This window comes from Diospyros lotus, chromosome 1 (assembly GCF_014633365.1).
Source record: "Diospyros lotus cultivar Yz01 chromosome 1, ASM1463336v1, whole genome shotgun sequence".
In the NCBI taxonomy this organism is placed as follows: Eukaryota; Viridiplantae; Streptophyta; class Magnoliopsida; order Ericales; family Ebenaceae; genus Diospyros; species Diospyros lotus.
Window position 1 is genome coordinate 42,244,491 of NC_068338.1, and position 19,512 is coordinate 42,264,002.

Here is a 19,512-nt window from a genome sequence, read left to right on the forward strand (position 1 = left end):
TATGGCAAGCTTCTGAACACTTGAAATAAAAAGGAAGAGAAATTACATCAGTTGCATGCTTTATCAAGTAAACCATTACAAGGGCTTTGACACCCGGCAAGAATTAGAGAGGCGTTCTCTACATGGTTTTTGTTTTTTTTTTTTTTTTTTGGGGGGGGGGGGGGGGGGGGTGGAAGAGGTACAAACTGCATCACAAGTGGATTGCCAGACACTTATAAATGTCAGTTTCAACTTGGCCTCTAGTAGTAACTAATTTTTTTTGTTAATCTTCTTCTTCCTCCTCTTCAGGGGCCTCCTTCAGCCACTGCACCAAAATCCAAAAGTATTTGTGAATCTTCCAGTACAACATGAATGATAAGAGAAGCTTGATGGAAAAGAAATGGAGTTACACATGTTCGGGGAAGGGGATGAGGTGATCATTTTCTTTGGATCAGGAATTGATTATGATTGTTTTAAAGATATATCACTAACAAAACAAATAAACGGATGAATAAAAAGATGTGGAAAATTGACCGTGTATCATCATTATTCAATAGAGTTGACAGGGGAACATATGGTACCAATTCCCCACTTCTGAATTATAGCTTGTGAAGTGAAAATGGTTACTGGTTAAGGATTAATTGAGATTCTGTGGACAGCATGCCTAAGACTACACTTTTCTTTATCTTTTATAGCTTTTCTCAAAAAGCCCAACTTATCTCTTCTGACTGCAAGGTGAAGTACATTAACTTTGGGAAACCATCAGACATTATAATAGCAAAATCCAAAGCAAGTGATTACTTAACCTTTTTTTAACCCTTTATTTTCTTGGAAAGAGATTGTTTACTAATCCCCAGATTTGAGTAAACAAAGTCTGATAAATAACATCAATTGCTATGACCTTAATTTTTTTTCTCTATTTACTGGTAACAAATTCATTATTTATCATCCCATGTCAGTGGGAAAGATAAAATTGTTGACAAATAATAACCTGGTAATGTCCTTAGTTTTCTGATGGGAACACAGTACTGGATTTGATAAGAATAAGAGAGGTAGAAAAAATACTAGAAGGAAAATATTTACAACTGCTAGAAAAATCATACTGGGGGCAGCATGAAACTACAAAGTTGTCTCCCTTACTTTTTATGGGTCTAGCAGTTGGAACAAGGAAAAACAAGTACATGGAATATGCCTGCTCTAAGCAAGAGAAGGCATTCATGCTGGATTGATATATGAACATATTAGGCCATTTTGGAAATACATAAGTATATGAGCATGAAGTTCTCTAATTCAAAATTATTTATAGAAAAATATTTTGGAGATCATCAATAAACCAAATTTACCGAAAATAGATTTTCCAAAAAATATTTTCTCCAAAAATCAAAACACGAATTTCTCAACAATGTTAGTGCCCTAATACTAGATTTAGATGATATATAGCAGTTGTATTATGGGACTAATGATGTAAATCTTGCAAATATATTAAAATATGTTTTCATATTTTAAAATCATATCTTCATTCATATCTCTAATTATATGAATGAGCCATTAAATTTCCTAATGGAAGTCTTATTTTTAAGTGTTAAGAATATGTGACAAAAACTTTCAAATTAAGGATTTCTTAAAGGTATTCACAGTCCTTAGATTTCTAAAACGAGGGCTATGATTAATTAATTACAGGCAGTTTACTCTGTTTGAAGACTAATGAGGTAGTTAAAGCAAATATAAGAATTTACATTACATTGAGGTGGACCTATTACACCTCATTAGTCTTCCAAACAGTGCATGTTTTGCAGCAAAAAAAAATATCATCCAACTTCTGGTTTTTGATTAGTTATTGTTAAATCTCTTTTTCCTGACTACCCGTTTTCTTTTCTATGAAGCAGTAAAAGCAATCCGTTTGTATCCCAGTTTAAACACAAAGAAACCCTGGCAAAATTTTGCAACCAAATTAGTACTTCTAGTCCCACCTCCACGAAAACCCTTTTTAACTACCATGCATGCAGTCACAAACAAAAAATGAATGTCTTTTATATGACACAAAATTAAAGGTATAAGGAATCCACCACATGCTTGAAAAGAAACCAATAAGTAATGGGAAGATACAAATCTCATCAGCCTATACAGAGACGACAGAGAAGTCAATTCGACAAACAAACAATTCATGCAGCATTGCCACATGATACGGTAGAAATATTGTGATGAAATTCTAGCGGATATAATAAGAGTGAAAGGCTTACTTGGATGAATTTTTCTGTCTGTTTAAGAAAAACTTTATCAGACTCGTCTGCCCCTTCTTTTTCAGATGCCCAATTTAGAATAGCTTCCTCTTGTAAAATGTCTTTATCATACAAAAGATGCAAAATCTGTGAAGTAATATGGCTAAATCAGTTTGTTAAAAGAAAGAACCAAACAGAATTCCAATCTCATTATTCTGTAATTGTAAGGTACAGCAATATATACATGTCAAGTAACCTTAATAGGCAGCTTTCCAATGAGAGAAAGCTTCCTAAACTACCGTAGGAAATATGAACAATACGGAAAGATCTTACAAAGATAAAATACAAGGAAATAAATCAAAGCAAGAATACAAGGAAACAACTCAGAATAAAGAATAGCATGTAATAAGCAGGAAAGCAAGTAGGAAAGAATCCACCATAGGAAAGAACAATCCATTCGTTGACTTCTAACACTCCCCGCAAGATGGAGAGTGTATATCATGCATTCCCATCTTGCTTAATATTTTTTGGAAAATAGGACCCGATAAGCCTTTAGTTAGGACATCTGCGAGCTGTCCTCCAGTAGGAACAAAGGGGGGGCAGATCAGTCTGCTTTCAAGCATCTCCTTGATAAAATGCCTATCAACCTCAACATGCTTGGTCTTATACTTATGGCAGATTTGTTGTCAGCTATACTTAGAATGATATACTTATGACAGACTTCTTGTCAGCTATACTTAAAATGAACTGGGTTGTAAGCTATACTTATGGCAGACTTGTTGTCACAATAAAGTTTCATAGGTATTGCCCACTGAATTTTCAAATCTGTTAGAATGATCTTCTGCCAAAGAAGTTTACAAATACCTAAGGCCATAGATCTGAACTCAACTTTAGCACTTGACTTTGCCACCACACCCTATTTTTTGCTCCTCCAAGTAATCAGATTTCCACCCAATAATGTACAATAGCCTGAGGTGGATCTCCTATCTATAATTGACCCAACATAGTCAGCATCCATGAATACTTCTAAGGACAAGTTGTTGGCCCTTTTAAGAAACACAACCTTACCTGGAGATCCCTTAAGATAGTGGAGAATTCTATGCACAGCCTTGAGGTGGTTTTCTCTAAGATCATGCATAATTGACTAGCCACATTCACAGCATAGGCTATGTTGGGTCTAGTGTGAGACAAATAAATAAGCCTTCCGACCAGCTGTTGATAGGACCCCTTATCCACTGCCCTTGCTTCAAGATCAGCCCCAATTCTATGGTTTCGTTCAAAGGGTGTCTCAGTTGCCTTGCTACCTAGCATTCCTGTTTCAGTTAAAAGGTCTAGCACATATTTATGCTGGAAAATAAAGATTCCAGCCTTAGACCGAGCTACCCCAATACCAAGAAAGTATTTTAACTTTCCTAACTTCTTGATCTCAAACTCTCTTGCCAAGCAACCCCTCAAATGTTCCATTCCTTCTTTGTCATCCCCGGTAACTATAATGTCATCAACATACACCAAAAGTGTTGTTATCCTTCCTGAAACTGAATGATGAATAAACAAAGTATGGTCACCTTGACTTTGCTTGTAGCCTAATCCAAGCATAACTTTAGCAAACCTCCCAAACCAGGCTCCAGGGGACTGTTTTAGCCCATAGAAAGCCTTTTTCAGCCTGCATACAATATTTTCCTCTCTTGTTTGCAACCCAAACTCGGGTGGAACATCCATATAAATCTCTTCTTCCAACTCCCTATGTAAAAAAATATTTTTTACATCAAATTGGTACAATGGCCAGTCATACATAACTACTAAGGACAGCAACACTCGGACAGTGTTCATCTTAGCTACTGGAGCAAAGGTGTTTAGGTAGTATACTCCATATGTTTGGGTATTACCCCTTAGCCACTAGCCTTGCCTTGTACCTTACTAGAGTCCCATCAGATTTGTACTTCACTGCAATGAACTAAAACGCGGTCTAGGCGGCGCCGAGGAGCTAGGTGGACACTGGCTACGGCGATTGTGGCCAAATCGGCCACCTTAGGCGGCGGCCCGGCTAATCGGTACCGGGCGGACGCCTAGCCGCGTCAACTGCCTGGTCGATTATGGCCTAATCGGCCGCCTGAATCGATTTAGTATAAATTTATTAGGATTTTTGTTTCCCCTTACCCGTTACCCCTTCTCTCTCGTCGATTTCCCCTTCTCTCTTGCGCGCACCACCACCGACTGTCTATTGCAGAGTCGTCGTCGCCTCTCTCGTGCTCGCACGCCGCCACCGTCTCTTGCAGTTGCAGAGTCATCGTCGCCGCTTTCCATTCCTGTTAGTCTTCTCGTCGCACGTCGCTGCCAACCTTCATTCATTCCATTCTCTCTGTCTCTTGCAGCTTCATCTTCCTCACTCACCCTCTGCCTCCTCTGGTAAGCAGTAAGCAGTTTGTTGTTGCCTCATTTCTTTTTGTTTTTTTGTTATTCAATTTTTTTGCATTATTGATGCTTTTCAACTTTGATTTAATTGAAAATAACATCAAATTACATCACAAAGTTAAAAAACAAAAAAAAATAGTTTTCCTAGGCGCTAGGCCCCAACCTAGCGCCTAGCGCTTTTTAGAACACTGTTTCACCGTAAACACCCACTTACATCCCACATGGTGCTTCCCCTTTAGTAATTTAACCAAGTCCCAAGTTTGGTTTTTTTCAAGGGCTGCCATCTCAACCATCATGGCATCCTTTCAACTCTCATCATTTAATGCTTCAGACATGGTTCTTGGTATAGGAATGGAATTAAGGTTGGTTAAGAAAGTCTTATGAGCAGGAGATAAGTGAGAGTAGGTCATAAACAAATGAATAGGATGTTTTGTGCAGGTGCGAGTCCCCTTCCTAAGGGCAATAGGAATATCCAAGCCATTACGCTCAGGTTCATCTTAAGTGCAAGGAATTGAGTTAGGTTTGGGAGCAGCCTAGTTAGGGGACATAATAGGTTGAGGAGGGGATAAATCAAGTTCAGTGTTGAGGTTACAGGAATCTGGATTTGGGTTAGATGATTCAGCCTGCATACAATGATGAGCCATAGTCTTTCTCTTTGTATACACCTTTAGTGGACTGGTATAAGGTTGGAGTGTTTCCCTGTGTATTACATTTAGAGAATCCCTAAAGATGTTTTTCGGCTGAGATGAAGAATCCTTTGAGGAAGGTTCGTAGAGAAGGGGAAGGAATACTTCTCTATTTGGTTCCTACAAAAAATTCAGTCTCCCCCTTAGAGTAAGAATTACTAAAGTATGGATTTTCCTCCCCAAAACTAACATCAGCTGAGACAAGGAAACGTTTAGATGGAGGATGGAAACATTTATATCCTTTTTGGGTGGAGGAATACCCAACAAAGATACACTTAAGAGCTCTAGGATCTAACTTACTTTTATGAGGTGAGTGATTATGAACAAAAATCACACAACCAGACACTTTAAGACTGATTCCATTAGAGGGCTTGAAATCTGGAAAAGTTTTAGAAAGAAGTTGAATTGGACTATTGGAATTAAGACTCTAAGAGGGAAATCTACTAACAAGATAAGTTGCTGTCAAGGCTGCTTCTCCCTGATAACATTTAGGAACATTATTGTGGAATAGCAAGGCCCTGGTAATAGCTAGTAAATGCCCATTTTTCCTCTCAGCTACCCCATTTTGCTGAGGAGTATACACACATGAGGACTCATGAATTATACCCTTTTGTTGAAAGAAACCATACAAAGTTTGATTGAAGAAATCCTTAACGTTATTTGTCCTTACTATTTTGATTTCAACCCCAAATTGAGTTTTGATCATATTACAAAAATTGGGAAAGATGGTGCACACTTGTGATTTGGACTTCAAAAGATAAATCTAAGTCACCCGTGTACAGTGATCAACAAACACCACAAACCATTTAACTCCAGATATAATTGGGATTGGAGAGCAACCCCATATGTCACTATGGATCAAGTCAAAAGGAGGAGAACTTTTATTATTAGTGAGAGGAAATGAAACTCTTTTGTGTTATGTTTAGCAAACTCACAAACATCACATTGGAAATTCCTAGCATTTACTCCCTTGAACAAAAAGGGATACATAACCTGAAGAACTTTAAAAGATGGATGTCCTAAACGAAAATGGTGAAGCCAAATTACATCCTTATTTGGTTTAGCTAAAAGTGATACAACAAGAAAACACTGCCCCTCTTACTATGCCCACTAAGATCTTCAAGATGATAGAGACCATCTTTTACCCTAGCACGCCCAATCATCTTCCTCGATTCCTTTTCCCGAAACTCACAAAAGGAAGGAAAGAAAGGATAGAACATGGCACGGCAATTAGTATCATGGGTTAACTTTTGAATAGAAACCAGGATTGTGCAAAGTTTAGGGACATGTAAGGCATCTTTTAGAGTTAGGTTTTTGTCAATGAGAATGTCCCCTTGGCTTGCCACGGTTGTTAAGGATCCATTAGCTAACACAATTTTCTTGGTACTGGGACATGGTTTATAGGATAAAAATTGAGTAGAAGAGAGTGTCATATGGTCGGTTGCCCCGGAGTCAAGGACCCAAGAGTGTTCAAGAGCTATGTTTGAAGCAAGTAAATTAAATGAGGAAGAAGTTATACCTGTGAAGGCTAAGTTAGATGAACTTGTGCTTGTATCTGGTCCTTTTTCGAGAGATCCCAACATTTCATCCTCATTCAGTTCCATTGGATCAGCCTGGTCTGCAGCCTCACCATCTCCACTTTGTTGGCTGCTTACTGCATAAGCCTGCCCCTTTGATTGCCCTCCTTTAGCTGGCTTACCATGAAGTTTCCAGCACCTATTAATTGTATGCTTGGGCGTCTTGCAGTAGGTACACCATAGGTTGTCCTTATTGGTGGTTTCAACTAGATTTGGAGTCTTTCTTTCCACCCTTGCCAATTTCTCTTGACCAGAACCCTTTAGAGTCAATAAGGCTGAGCTTTCCATAGGTTGTACCTTCAGCATTACTCCTTTTCTACCTTCCTCAGCCCTGACTATTGAAATTACCTCATTTAATGAAGGCAACTTAGACTTACCAAGGATTTGGACCCTCACTGCATCATATTCTATATTAAGGCCTGCAAGGAAGTCACAAGTTCTCTAATTTTCCACAAACTTCTTTTGAATTGCAGCATCCTCACTACACTTCATTTGGATGCCCTGATAGTGATCCAACTCTTGCCACAAGGTTTGCAATAAATTTGCATACTCACTTATAGACCGAGTCCTTTGTTTAGTGGTTGTCACTTTAGTCCTAATTTCACAAATTTGGATAGCATCATTTACCTTAGAATAGGTGATCTTCACATATTCCCATATCGCCTTAGCAGTAGAAAGAAACATCACTGTGTCGCTAATTTCTGGATTCATCGAGTTCCAGAGCTAGGACATTACCAATGAGTCCTCCTCATCCCACGAGGCATATGTCAGATCATCCTTCTTTGGTCCAGTTTCGAGCGAATGACTTAGCTTCCCCTTGCCTTTAAGGAATGTCTTAATTAGCTGAGACCACTTGAGATAATCTTTACCATTCAATCTGTATGTAGCTTGTATATTTTGCAACTCCCCACCGATGATTCCTCCAGTGACACCACCACTATTGGAACTACCCGAGAAAGGAACCTCGTTGGTACACCCAGATTCAAAAGTTTCGGTCATGGCTCTAGGTTATGAGATAAAGGAGATTTCGGAAAGGGTAAAGGAGATTTTGGTTTTCAAATAACTGAGAAAGGATGAACTTGAATCAAATAGAATTCTGATTTCAAGCAATCAAAGAAACAATTCGATCGTGTTATGGCTTTGATACCATGTTAAAAGAAAGAATCAAATAGAATTCCAATCTCATTATTCTGTAATTGTAGAGTACAGCAATGTACATGTCAAGTAAGCTTAATAGGCAGCTTTCTAATGAGAGAAAGCTTCCTAAACTACCGTAGGAAATATGAACAATAAGGAAAGATCTTACAAAGATAAAATACAAGGAAATAAATCAGAATAAAAAACAGCATGTAATCAGCAGGAAAGCAAGTAGGAAAGAATCCACCATAGGAAAGAACAATCCATTCGTTGACTTCTAACACAGTTCAGTAAATAGAGAATTAACATGGATGAATTAATCTCATTCATTAGAACTTGGAAAAGAATGCAAGATATTAAAAATTGCATCAATGAAATTCTGGAGTACTGCTGAATAATATCATACCAACAAAAGAAATTTGCCAAAAAAATTGTATCCTACTAATGATGCACCTCATGGAAAAAAATAGCTTCTCTGTTTTGTGGTTTATCTTGAAGTGCTCTAGTATTTTCGTTGCACTATCTAGTATGCCTCAACACTCATCCAAGTTTCAAAGTACTAGCCAGATCTCTCCATAAAATAAATAAATACGATCTCTGAAAGTCTAAGGCAGAAATTATAGAAGGCATAGGAAACTGAAGATGGCCTATTCTGTCCACCTGTCTCATCTCCACGTCATGCGATAAGAACTCAACTTATACATATGCACCAAGCCCAGGCGCAGCACCCCTGAGAAAGCCTAGAATATCATCTCCAAAAGAAAGAAGCAGAAGACAGGGACAGAGAGAAAGAGATACAGCAGGTCAAACAGTTACCCGCAATGCTGAATTGTGATCAACACAGCTTGTCCCAAGAAATGCAAGTGCTCCAGCCATCCTGGCTGTCACCAAAATGATCCAGTCTACATATCGAGTAAAAAGATGCTTCCTAGAACATCTCTAAAATTAGGTACAATCTTCATCACTCAGAAACAAACTAAGCCTGCCCACTCCTTTTTGAGATGGCCTTGCAACCAACCTTCTATCATGAGAGAGAATTTGGAGAGACTACATTGTTTAACGATTCTGGACCCTTCCTCCATTTAATACTGCATCCTTTCATCTTCTCTCCTTATTTCCCCTCTTATAAATTACCGTACTAAAACTTTCTAATTCCATTTCCTTCCTCGATGATAATCTCCCCTTCATTTTTCCTTCCTGTTTGGGCCTTGGAGTGCTGTCTCCCTCTCTTATATAAGATTCTGTGGATGCATGTTCTTGTTCATTTCCATTTTTCATCTCGCTTGATTTGAGAAATGCTCCTCCATGTGGAGTCCAGTATCTACAGATCCCCCATTCCCTCCCTACCTTAGTTGGTCATAGCAAGTGGTGGCACTCTTAATCAAGTCCCCATATTGAACTGTCAGGAGACATGTCCCAATATTCTAGGATTACGAACTTAAAAGGTTCAACACAGACAGGCCTTTATCCAATTCTCATATCTAAGTCAGATCCACACATAAATATGTTTCAATTCACAAGAAAAACAGTCATTTAAAGTGTACATAGAAGAACTGTTGTTGTGACAATGCCTTCACATATCATTAAATAATGCAAGAGAATTTAGACATACAAGCATAACCCTACACGTCAAGGACAACAAGCATACCGGCAAAAATATTGAGGAAAACTCCTTGGCAGATTCTAAGCTCATTTCTTCAAACTTCAATATAACTTCAATCTGCAATTTCAGTCCATAAGCATATTAACTTGTATAGAGAAATGTTAATTTGCTAGAAATCAAAAGTTAGGCACTATGCGCAGCATTGTAGACCAAGGGTTCAAGAGTTGAAAGATAATCAATATTGAAGAAAATAAAATTGAAATTCAATTTCTTGACAAGACAGATCAAAACAAAAATCAGAAATTTAGAATTAAATTTCAATGTTATTTCTTAGTACCAGGCCAGATCTAAAGTTCTGCATGACCCAAAAAAAAAGAAAACAACACATCAAAACTTAATCCCACTAGGTGAGAGGCTAGTTATATTTAATCTAGCATGCAAATATCTCTATATATGATCACATCTTTTATAAGGCCAGTATGCACAATGCCAGCCTAAGAGTTCTCTCTCATGTTTTTCTTAGTCTTCCTCTATCCATTTTGCTACAAATTTATTTCATTCCATCCACTCTCCTCGTACGAGCATCTATTGGTTTAAAGATTTTGTATGATCTCTAATAAAAGGCAATAGTCAAGCTTTTGACAATAATTTTTTTGTTCAAAGTAAAAAACAAGCACACAAGTTTTAAGCTCCACAGAGAACAAAATTTTCTGGAGACTGGCTATTCAATCAGCTTGGATAATCCATATAAAAAATTGAATATAAGATAACTTTTGCACAGTTTCTGCACCATCAGAGCAATAGTGAAATGATGCATTCTTGCGGGCGGTTAACTATGCAACATCCAGATTCAGCTAATGGCAGGAGTTATACAAACTGTAAATGGTTTTTAACTGATCAAAAAAACAATTGAATACAACTGAAGCTCATCCAGCACATAATGACATGTCCAACAAAGTGTGTGTCAGACACAGGCCAGTTGTGAGACTTGGAAACTCAGTAGGTCATTACATGCTGCCTGTGTTATGAGGCATGAATGCAGTATTGTCAGTAGTTGGGAATGACAGTGAAAATTGGCATTGTGTGTCATTTGTAGATGATGAAAATTAAGAAAGAGCACTTGAAATAGTCATGAATTGCTATCAGAGCAAACAATTGCATTCGTAATATGGGAACCAAAGAATAAGCAGCAGAAAAGTCGTCCAACACGCAAATGTCAAGGTAGTAAACAGAATACAGATGAGAATATGAAATTAAATGTCTTAGGAATCATTTGACAGAGCTTTCAATTTTCAGTTTTCATTTTCAATTTTCATTTAAAATAATGAAAACTTGCAATGTTCAACAAGTTCATTATTGTTTTCAGTTTTGCGTTTGTTATTATTATTATTATTCCTTATTTTTCTCCCCATCCCCCATTCCAACCAATGGACACCTAAAGTTGATAAGAGGCATCACCAGAGGTCACCCTTAACTCCTCCATCTAGTCAGTGCCTATTGTCTGTTGTGTGTGTGTGTGTGTGTGGTGGTGGTTGGGGGGGGGGGGGGGGATTCTATTGAATTTCTTTGGTCTGGAAATCTAGTTTACAATCAAAGAAATTAATAAAATATCAAGAAAAGCCAAGAGGATCAAACAATACCAACCTCCTCATCTAGGCTGGGCAAATAATACTTTAGAAGCTTTTGCCATCTTTCAATTACATTTACAGCATTATTAAGCAATTCCCCTGTGGAAAAGCATAAAAAGAAAAATTACACAGGAGATACACATATAATGAGATAAAGACACATTCCCAAACAACACCGCCCCCCCCCAAAAAAAAATTCTAAATCATTGAGAACTTCACTTTTTTTGTTTGTTATAAAGGCAATATCAATTTTCAATACAGCCGCTAGTTTTACAATTAAACTTGGCAACCAATTGATGATATCAGGCAAAACTCTAATTGATCTGGTGACCTGTTGGGAGCTTAGTTAAGTCATAAAGGGGCTTCAAACTTCTCCAAAGAAATAAGAAGGAAAAAATAAGCAATACATCACATTGCAGAATAAAACTGAAAAAATGCTACGGACCATACTGCCAATCAATCTCAACAGCAATCGGAAACATTGAACATTATTTGTGGATAAGGAGAAAAAGAAAAATCTCAAAGTTGGCAGAAAATTAACCCAGCAAGGACAAGATGATGGATACCGGAGAGCCATCCATGATTCTTTGGTAATAAATAACACAAAATGTAACATCACAAATGGATTAGCTACATTTATTCTATGCTATGCACAATAGCCACCTGCAGACTGCAGCATCAGACTTGACATATCTTCCCATTTTTCTGATACAATTTTATCTGATAAAAATTTGACAAAACATCCTTCCCCCCATAAACAACTATATATTAAGAAAGAATCATCTGAGGCAAACCCAATGGGACAGGTGATCCACAAAACTCAAAAAAATACTCCAAAAGTAAAAAAGAATCCTCCTTAACAATCACACACAAAGTGAAAGAAGAATTTCTCTGTGAAGACAAAAAACCTGAGACTCAACTTCCTCAAGGGCTCTCAAGTTTCCTTAAGAAGAAAACATCTAGCAAACAGAACATAAGAAGACAACAAAGAAACAAATGGGTTAAAAGGACTTACTAGTTGAACTATGCAGAGTTTCTAATGCCAATTTCATCATCGAATAGAACAATGCACTGGCACAGTCCACAGAAGTTTTATTGTATGACAACCTGGATACATATAATAGACAAAGAATGATGATACAACATTGCTGAAAAAGAAATCCTTAATAAATACAATAAGTAGGAGCAATACAAATGATTGATTAAAGCATCAGAGTGGCGATACATAAAATGACCCTGACAGAGCTGTTTGCTAGAAGAAATATGGTAAAAAATTGTATTGAATTGTGTGTATAGCAAGGCTGATGTACAACGTATTTATAGACTTAAGTACACGATAAAGATAAACTTAACCAAACTAATCCTGATTTGGACTCTAAAGATAAATCTAGAAAACAGAGATAAATCTAATCCAATCCAAGAGATAAACCCAATCAAAATTCAAACTGATAAAAATCTGAGCAAAATCTTAACACCATTGACAGTCCAACCAAAGTCCAGAACCTAAGCTTGGATTCTATAAAGAAAATTAAATAGATAACACCATGCAATCATATCAGGCACATGCATGCACATTATTTTACATATGTGTGAGCAGTGATACGGATCTCTTGTACTATACCCTAGCTTAGTCTGATGTAAATAGTGAAAATTACATACCGCAGTGCATTTACTTCCAATATAACATGGTCTTCTTTAACATTTTCATTAACAGCCCTCAGAAAAGTTGCTTCAACCTACCAACAGATACGGAGAATTAAAGTTCAACTCAAGCAAAAGATTCAACCACAATAAGCAGCTTAATCAAACCATACCTCTTTCTCAAAGTAGATATAGTCATCCCTAGTATCTTCAATATTGTCATCAGAATAAACACTGTTAGATTCAGGTTGCAGTTCTCCTGACAGAGGCAAGAGATTACCATCTTGCATTAACACATCAACCTCATCATTTGCAGCTGGTATAAGCTCAGCAAGCTTGTCAGCAGGAATAGGTGCAACTGAATGTCTCAATTCTTCTTCATAGCTCCCTTCAACAACTGACCATATGTAACCAACTCCACCAGTGCCAACCTGATTTTGTAGTGATTGATGTAAGAAACAAAACTATGCGTCAAATTGTGCTCTCAATCAGAGGTCATAATTTTATTTTACCACCAACAGGAGAGGATAGTGGACATAAAAGATGCCACAGGCTATCTCAACTCAGGAAACTCCCCATCATGTATGTTTTGTGGGCCAATTTCAGTCAATGAACATACACCATTAGATATGTATTCAAGTAATAACTATTTGGCAGTCTTATTAATTAGTCATGATAAAGATAACATAAACATCACTAAGAAAATATGATATGCATATGAACTCTTAAATGGTCAAAGTTTCTCTCTATTTTCTTAACTTACTACTAACAGGCAATAAGCATCCTTTGCGACAAAAAACACAAACTATGTGAACTACTCTGAAAGAGTTAGTATCCATGTTGGACACTTGACAGTTATCAAGGGAAAAAATGGGGTTTTCACCCTTCAGCCCACAAATTAGGTCCAAATATCAATGTCCTCCAGACAAGCAGACCTGTAAGCAAATCATCCTTTGCAACAAAAACACAAACTATGTGAACTACTCTGAAAGAGAGAGTTAGTACCCATGTTGGACACTTGACAGTTATCAAGGGAAAAATGGGGTTTTCACCCTTCAGGCCACAAATTAGGTCCAAATATCAATGTCCTTGAGACAAGCAGACCTGTAAGCAAATCAACCTTGTCCAACTTTGCTTAAGTCCACTATGATAGACTACAATCAGCATCCTAGTTTTCCAATAAAGCCATGAACCAGTAACGTTTTTTCATTTCAAATTAGGGTCACATTTTATTATGCCCATCTGTTGATAAGTAGGTGAACCAGTGCATTTTCCTATATTCAGTAAATTAACTCTTCACTTCAGCAGTAATATTGCTTTTTGGTCATAGAAATGGAGCCCTATTGGTCTGCTAATAAATGTAAGTCATTGCAATCTTTATCGTTTCTTTACTATTGACTGGAGCTTTGTAATATGCAGAAGTCCACTTCTCACAAATATGAAATTGATGAATATTACCTCACTTATTCGTATAATGTATAAATGCATTAAAGTTGTCACATAAATGAAAGACAGTAACAGGAGGATTTTGCAGAATATATCCCAGAGGATACAAGGTGCAAGAACAACGAAACCTGAAGAAATCTAACCTCAGATGTCTGCTGCTGTGCCTCGGATGATTCAGGTGTTAATTCTCCATTCAACTTATCCAGTGTACTTGAAATTGCTGCATACAATGAACACTAAGGGTTTAAGATGTAGCTAATTTATCACTAGTATACCAAAGTCAAAAAACTATATATATCAAGGGAAAACATGAGTTGTGCACAGGAGTGTATACATACAGACATTCATATTTATTTGGAAACCTGATACCTGTTACGCCTAAAAGTAATAGGCTTTTCCTTCCCATGTAACAAGCATAAAGACTGAAATTTTAATTAAAGTTAAACACTATAACATTTTCAATGAAAAAAAAAAAGACCTTCTCTGATCATGAAATAACCATCCCACCCAAAACAAGCAAAAAAAATGAAAAGTGAATGAGAGAAGACCAGTAGATGCACTGGTGAGGTGAGAGGATGGAATTGAAAATTTGTACCAAAAGAGGTAGAAGAAGACCAAATAAAATTTGGTGCGAAACCATTTGATGAGACATGGGACATAATGGCCCTATAGAAGATATAATTATGGATATTAAGGAGCTAGAATTCATGCAGCCAACTCCACCTACTGGAATTAAGATTTATTATGATGCCACAAAAAATTTGGCATCTTGAAAAGACTATAGAGATATTTGTTACTATCATATTCTAGGACAGGATACAAAGCACATATAATGAAGCAAGATAAAAACATAATGAAACGAACATGGCAACAAAACAGTTTTTATATCTAATACATGACAAGATGTAATGCAACATATAACAACTTATATATCCTATACAAGTATACAGGAAATAACTCATGGCAAATAAGAATCCATGTAGATGACCCCCCTAGTGGGATAAAGGTTGTTGCCCGTTGTTAATAGAAAATAACTAATCTTCTACATAATAGTGAATTAAGTGTGAATTAGAATACTTAATATATATTCTAGAAAGCAGTTTCCATAAAAATTTATGAAGTTAAGACCCTTAAGATTCAAAGGCTTAAAGGATAGAGCACCAATAAATCTAACTCTACATTATTTTAATTTCATAATAATTGATTGTTATCTTAGTCTTTGAAACTAACAATCTGACTCTAATTCATTTATCTGATCGACAAGCAACATATCAGAATATATGAAAGTGTTTGGTGGTAGAAAGACTACCAAACAGTAGGGCATAGTTGGATCAGTATTTCACACACATTTGAAAGTCTCCAATGAGGGTTTGAGCCCAACATAAATGAGCATGATACAACACCATCATAGAAGTGCGCCTGCTTCTTGAGCAAAAAGTATAATAATAATCAGTTATCAAATCTAAAATTTAACACAAAAAATAGCCCAAAGGATAAGTTACATATAAGGTTGGCTAGACACCTCAGGCAAGGTACCAACATGACAGCACAGGACATTGCACAAAACATGTTCTATCATGCAATAGTGATGGGCATGATGATGCCAACACCTGTCCTGGGACTCAGTGCTTCCATAAGAAGTCAGAAAACAAGAAACTCAGCAAGCAATTGGCATACAACCTATTATAAGTGTCTAATACTGAAAACTATCTGAACTATAATCAAGCTTTTAAGGCTGTGGGACTAAATTAGGTTCTGATGTTTCCTTTTGAGCGGTAACAGGAGGAAAGCCTTTGCCTTTGGCTCCCTCCTTTTTTTTTTGGATGATGTTGCAGTATGTTTGGTGGCTTGGAAGAGGCTAGTGAGACTTGTCTGTGTGTGGCTAGCCCCTTGGCCTGTGCTTTCTCCTTTCTATGTGACTTATGTGGTTATCAAGACAGACATGTAAACATAATCTCGGATGTAAAATGTTGTCAAGTTGTGTGTAGTGGCTGATCATAACTTAAAACAAATTGCAGAAGAAGTCGCAACTTTGCAAAAGCAGTTTCTCAAAAAAATCTAAAGTTGGCAAACTTAGATCCAAGTAATAATAGTTACATGGAATTTCATTAATTCCACTGGTATCATCAGCATACTCCAGCTCCTCATCACTATCCTGCTTTGTTGGCTGTTGAAGTAATGACACCTTTGAATAAGCAGGAACAACAAATTGTTGCCCAACTACAACCTGAAGCGCAGGAGATCAAGAAACACTTCAGAAATTAAGGTAGGTGCAAAGAGCTAATGTTTAAACTTTACTTGTTAAATTAAACAAAGCAGTCAAATTAATCAAAGAAATGGGAAGAGGTATGACTTTCAGTGGGGCATTTTGTAAATTGTTTTCCACTTAAGGCTATTTTTTATGTTGCTTTTACCTATTTACTTATTTTGAGAGAGAGAGGGGGAGGGAGAGGACTTATGAGATGTGCACCAAATGCATCAAAGATTTGTAAAAGAGAAGTAGGCTCACCCATATAAATTTTCACAAATACATGGAAAAAAAATTTAAAAAGAACATCAGTTATGATTGAAGATCAGGTAAGGCTTTCAATCTCCAGAGAATCTTTCACTGTAAAAAGAGCAAACTGAAAAGGCCCACCATGCACTGTTCACCAACCCCATACATCCTCCTCCCCCTGCCCTATTTGAAGATGATCCTGAAGCATCCCTAGAACAGTTCTCATCAAGTCAATCTCCCAGACCCAAAGATTCCTCCTAAAGCAAAGAGACTAAATAACACTTTCCAGGGGAAAATGGAAGCACTAATTAACTGAACCTCACAATTAGAGGCCAAAGGGAAAATGACATTGTCACGAACCTGCTGCTGCTACCTTTTAAATTTTTGCTTTTAGCCTAGTTAATTTTCTGTTACATTGTAATTGCTTATTTCCATTAGTATATTTCCGTTCCAGCTAGCTTTTAGTTAGGTGATAGGCCACGTGTAAGGCCTAAGGAAAAGACAAAGGAATTTGTTAGGGAAATGGACAAAGGAATCGGTTGTAACTGCATGCATGGGCAAGATTCTTTCCCCCTCCGAGCGAGTATATTACCTCCTCCACCGATGGAGAGAGGACATGAATGATTAAGAACTTTTTCTCCAGTACTCCCTCTCTATTCTCATATTCTCCTCCCTAATTAGCTATTCTGTTTCTTTCTCCCTCTCTGTCCGTCCTTGAATCACACTGATTCAATGAGTCTCTCATTGTCTACCGTGACAAATTGGTATCAGAGCTCGATTCTGGGCCAGGATTGTCGCTAGCTCATGGCGGAAGGAACTCGCATGAAAAACATAGAGACTCAACTGCAATAGGTCAGCTCGTCCACGGCCGAGGTCCAGAGACGAGTAAACCAGCTCGAACTAGGAAATACTCATAACCACGAGGCGATCATGATGATCGATCAAAAGCTGGATGAAACACTGGTTCAACTGCGCGAAGAGATGGCGCAAACGAGGGAAGAACTGGGTAACCAGCTTTAGCAATTCATGTTGATGTTTACACGACAAAACCCAGTCAGTTTGGCCCCCGACTTCCCTCCTTGAGATAGAACGGAACCTCTCTAACGTCACGATAGGGGTTTAAACAGGCTTGAAACTCCTGATATGGAGAATGGTCAGGACATGGGGGAAGGAATAATGCAGGATAGGGGACGTGACGAGCAAGGACATCGCCAACAAGCAGGTTTCCCCATGCCCCGAATGGAGATACCTGTTTTTTACGGTGACAACCCCCGTTGGTGGGTGCGGAAGTGCGAAAGAATATTTAATTGGTATGACATACCAGTGGGTCGGAGAGTCGCCTTAGCAACTGCCTACTTTGATGATGTCGTGGATGCATGGTACCAAGGTTGGGTTAGTGTGAGGGGTCAGCCAATGTGAGGAGAGTTCACCGAGAAGCTGTGTGAGAGATTTGGGGAACGAAGTATGACCGACATTATTGAAGAATTTAACAAACTCAGGCAAGTGGGTGAGCTGAAAACCTACTTGAAAAGATTCGAGAAGTTGCGATCTCGCATGAGTAGTCAAGACTCGCACTTGTCCGAAACATATTTTGTGTCTAGTTTCTTGAGTGGCCTCAATGACGATTTAAGACCAATGGTTAAAATGATCCGACCACGGACGGTGGAACAAGCAGTGGAGAGTGCCAGGTTACAAGAGATGGTAGTGGAGGCATTAATGAAAAAACAGAGGCAACAAACTAAAGCTATGACGGCAAGGCCCTTCCACCAAGGCGGGAGAGGAGTAGGCCGCGAGTGGACAGGGGGGAATACTGGAATGAGGCCCCCAGCGATGCCCCCTCCAAGTGTTAGGCACAATGACCAGCGGCGACAGCCCGGACTGTGCTTCAGGTGCGGAGACAAGTATTTTCCCGGGCATCAATGTAAGCGCCAACTTCTCCTTTTGGAGGGAAATTCAGAAATACTAGAAGAAGAGAAAGGAGATAGAAGTGAAGTAGAGGAGGAGTCTGGGAATGAGAGTAATGGGGAGATATCATTCCATGCCCTGAAGGGAGTGACCGACAATAAGATAATCAAGGTGGAAGGGAGAGTGAAGGACAAGGGCTTGCTGGTCTTAATAGATAGCAGAAGCACCCATAGCTTCCTAGATGGAGAAATTGCTAGAAAGCTGAACTGTCAGCTCTCTAATACCCATCCCCTTAGTGTGACAGTAGTGGATGGGGGCAAGATGTTGAGCAATTCGGCTTGCTATGGGTTTAAGTGGGAGATGCAAGGAGAGGGGTTTGAAGCTGATCTTAGGCTGTTGCAACTGGGGGGTTGTGACATGGTGCTTGAGGTTGATTGGATGAAAGGGGTGAGCCCCATAAGTTTCGACTTCAATAGGATGGAAGTCTCCTTTGATAAAGAAGGAAAGAGGATGACATTAAAAGGAGGAAGGGAGACCGGGACATGCAAGCTGATGACGGGGAAGAGGCTGCATAAAGCTTTCAAGAATAACTAGAGCAAGCTGGCTCAATTATTCTCAATGGTAGCTGCGGACGAAGGATGGGAAAAGCTAGCGATGGGGGAACTAAACGTAGTTACCTGCAGCCCACAAGGAAGAATTGACCAGGTACACTCTCAGCACCTTATTGATGAACTGCTTATTGGATTTGGGGACTTATTTGCTGAGCCCAACACCCTACCACC

At 38.3% G+C, this 19,512-nt stretch overlaps 1 protein-coding gene across 2 annotated transcripts in view; it reads right to left on the reverse strand.

The window, feature by feature from the left end:
- The window catches only part of LOC127799817 (uncharacterized), a 53,061-nt gene continuing 33,549 nt past the window's right edge, over window positions 1-19,512 (reverse strand). The window contains exons 7-15 of one of the 2 annotated variants that reach the window (XM_052334039.1): window positions 16,426-16,555; window positions 14,472-14,548; window positions 13,056-13,313; window positions 12,901-12,977; window positions 12,257-12,348; window positions 11,258-11,340; window positions 9,659-9,730; window positions 2,220-2,345; window positions 1-304 (exon numbers count right to left, since the gene is read on the reverse strand). In XM_052334039.1, coding sequence (XP_052189999.1) covers window positions 263-304; window positions 2,220-2,345; window positions 9,659-9,730; window positions 11,258-11,340; window positions 12,257-12,348; window positions 12,901-12,977; window positions 13,056-13,313; window positions 14,472-14,548; window positions 16,426-16,555 — 957 coding nt within the window. In that variant the 3' untranslated portion in view covers window positions 1-262. The remainder of the gene's footprint in view (window positions 305-2,219; window positions 2,346-9,658; window positions 9,731-11,257; window positions 11,341-12,256; window positions 12,349-12,900; window positions 12,978-13,055; window positions 13,314-14,471; window positions 14,549-16,425; window positions 16,556-19,512) is intronic. The other variant, XM_052334043.1, reaches the window with a different exon arrangement.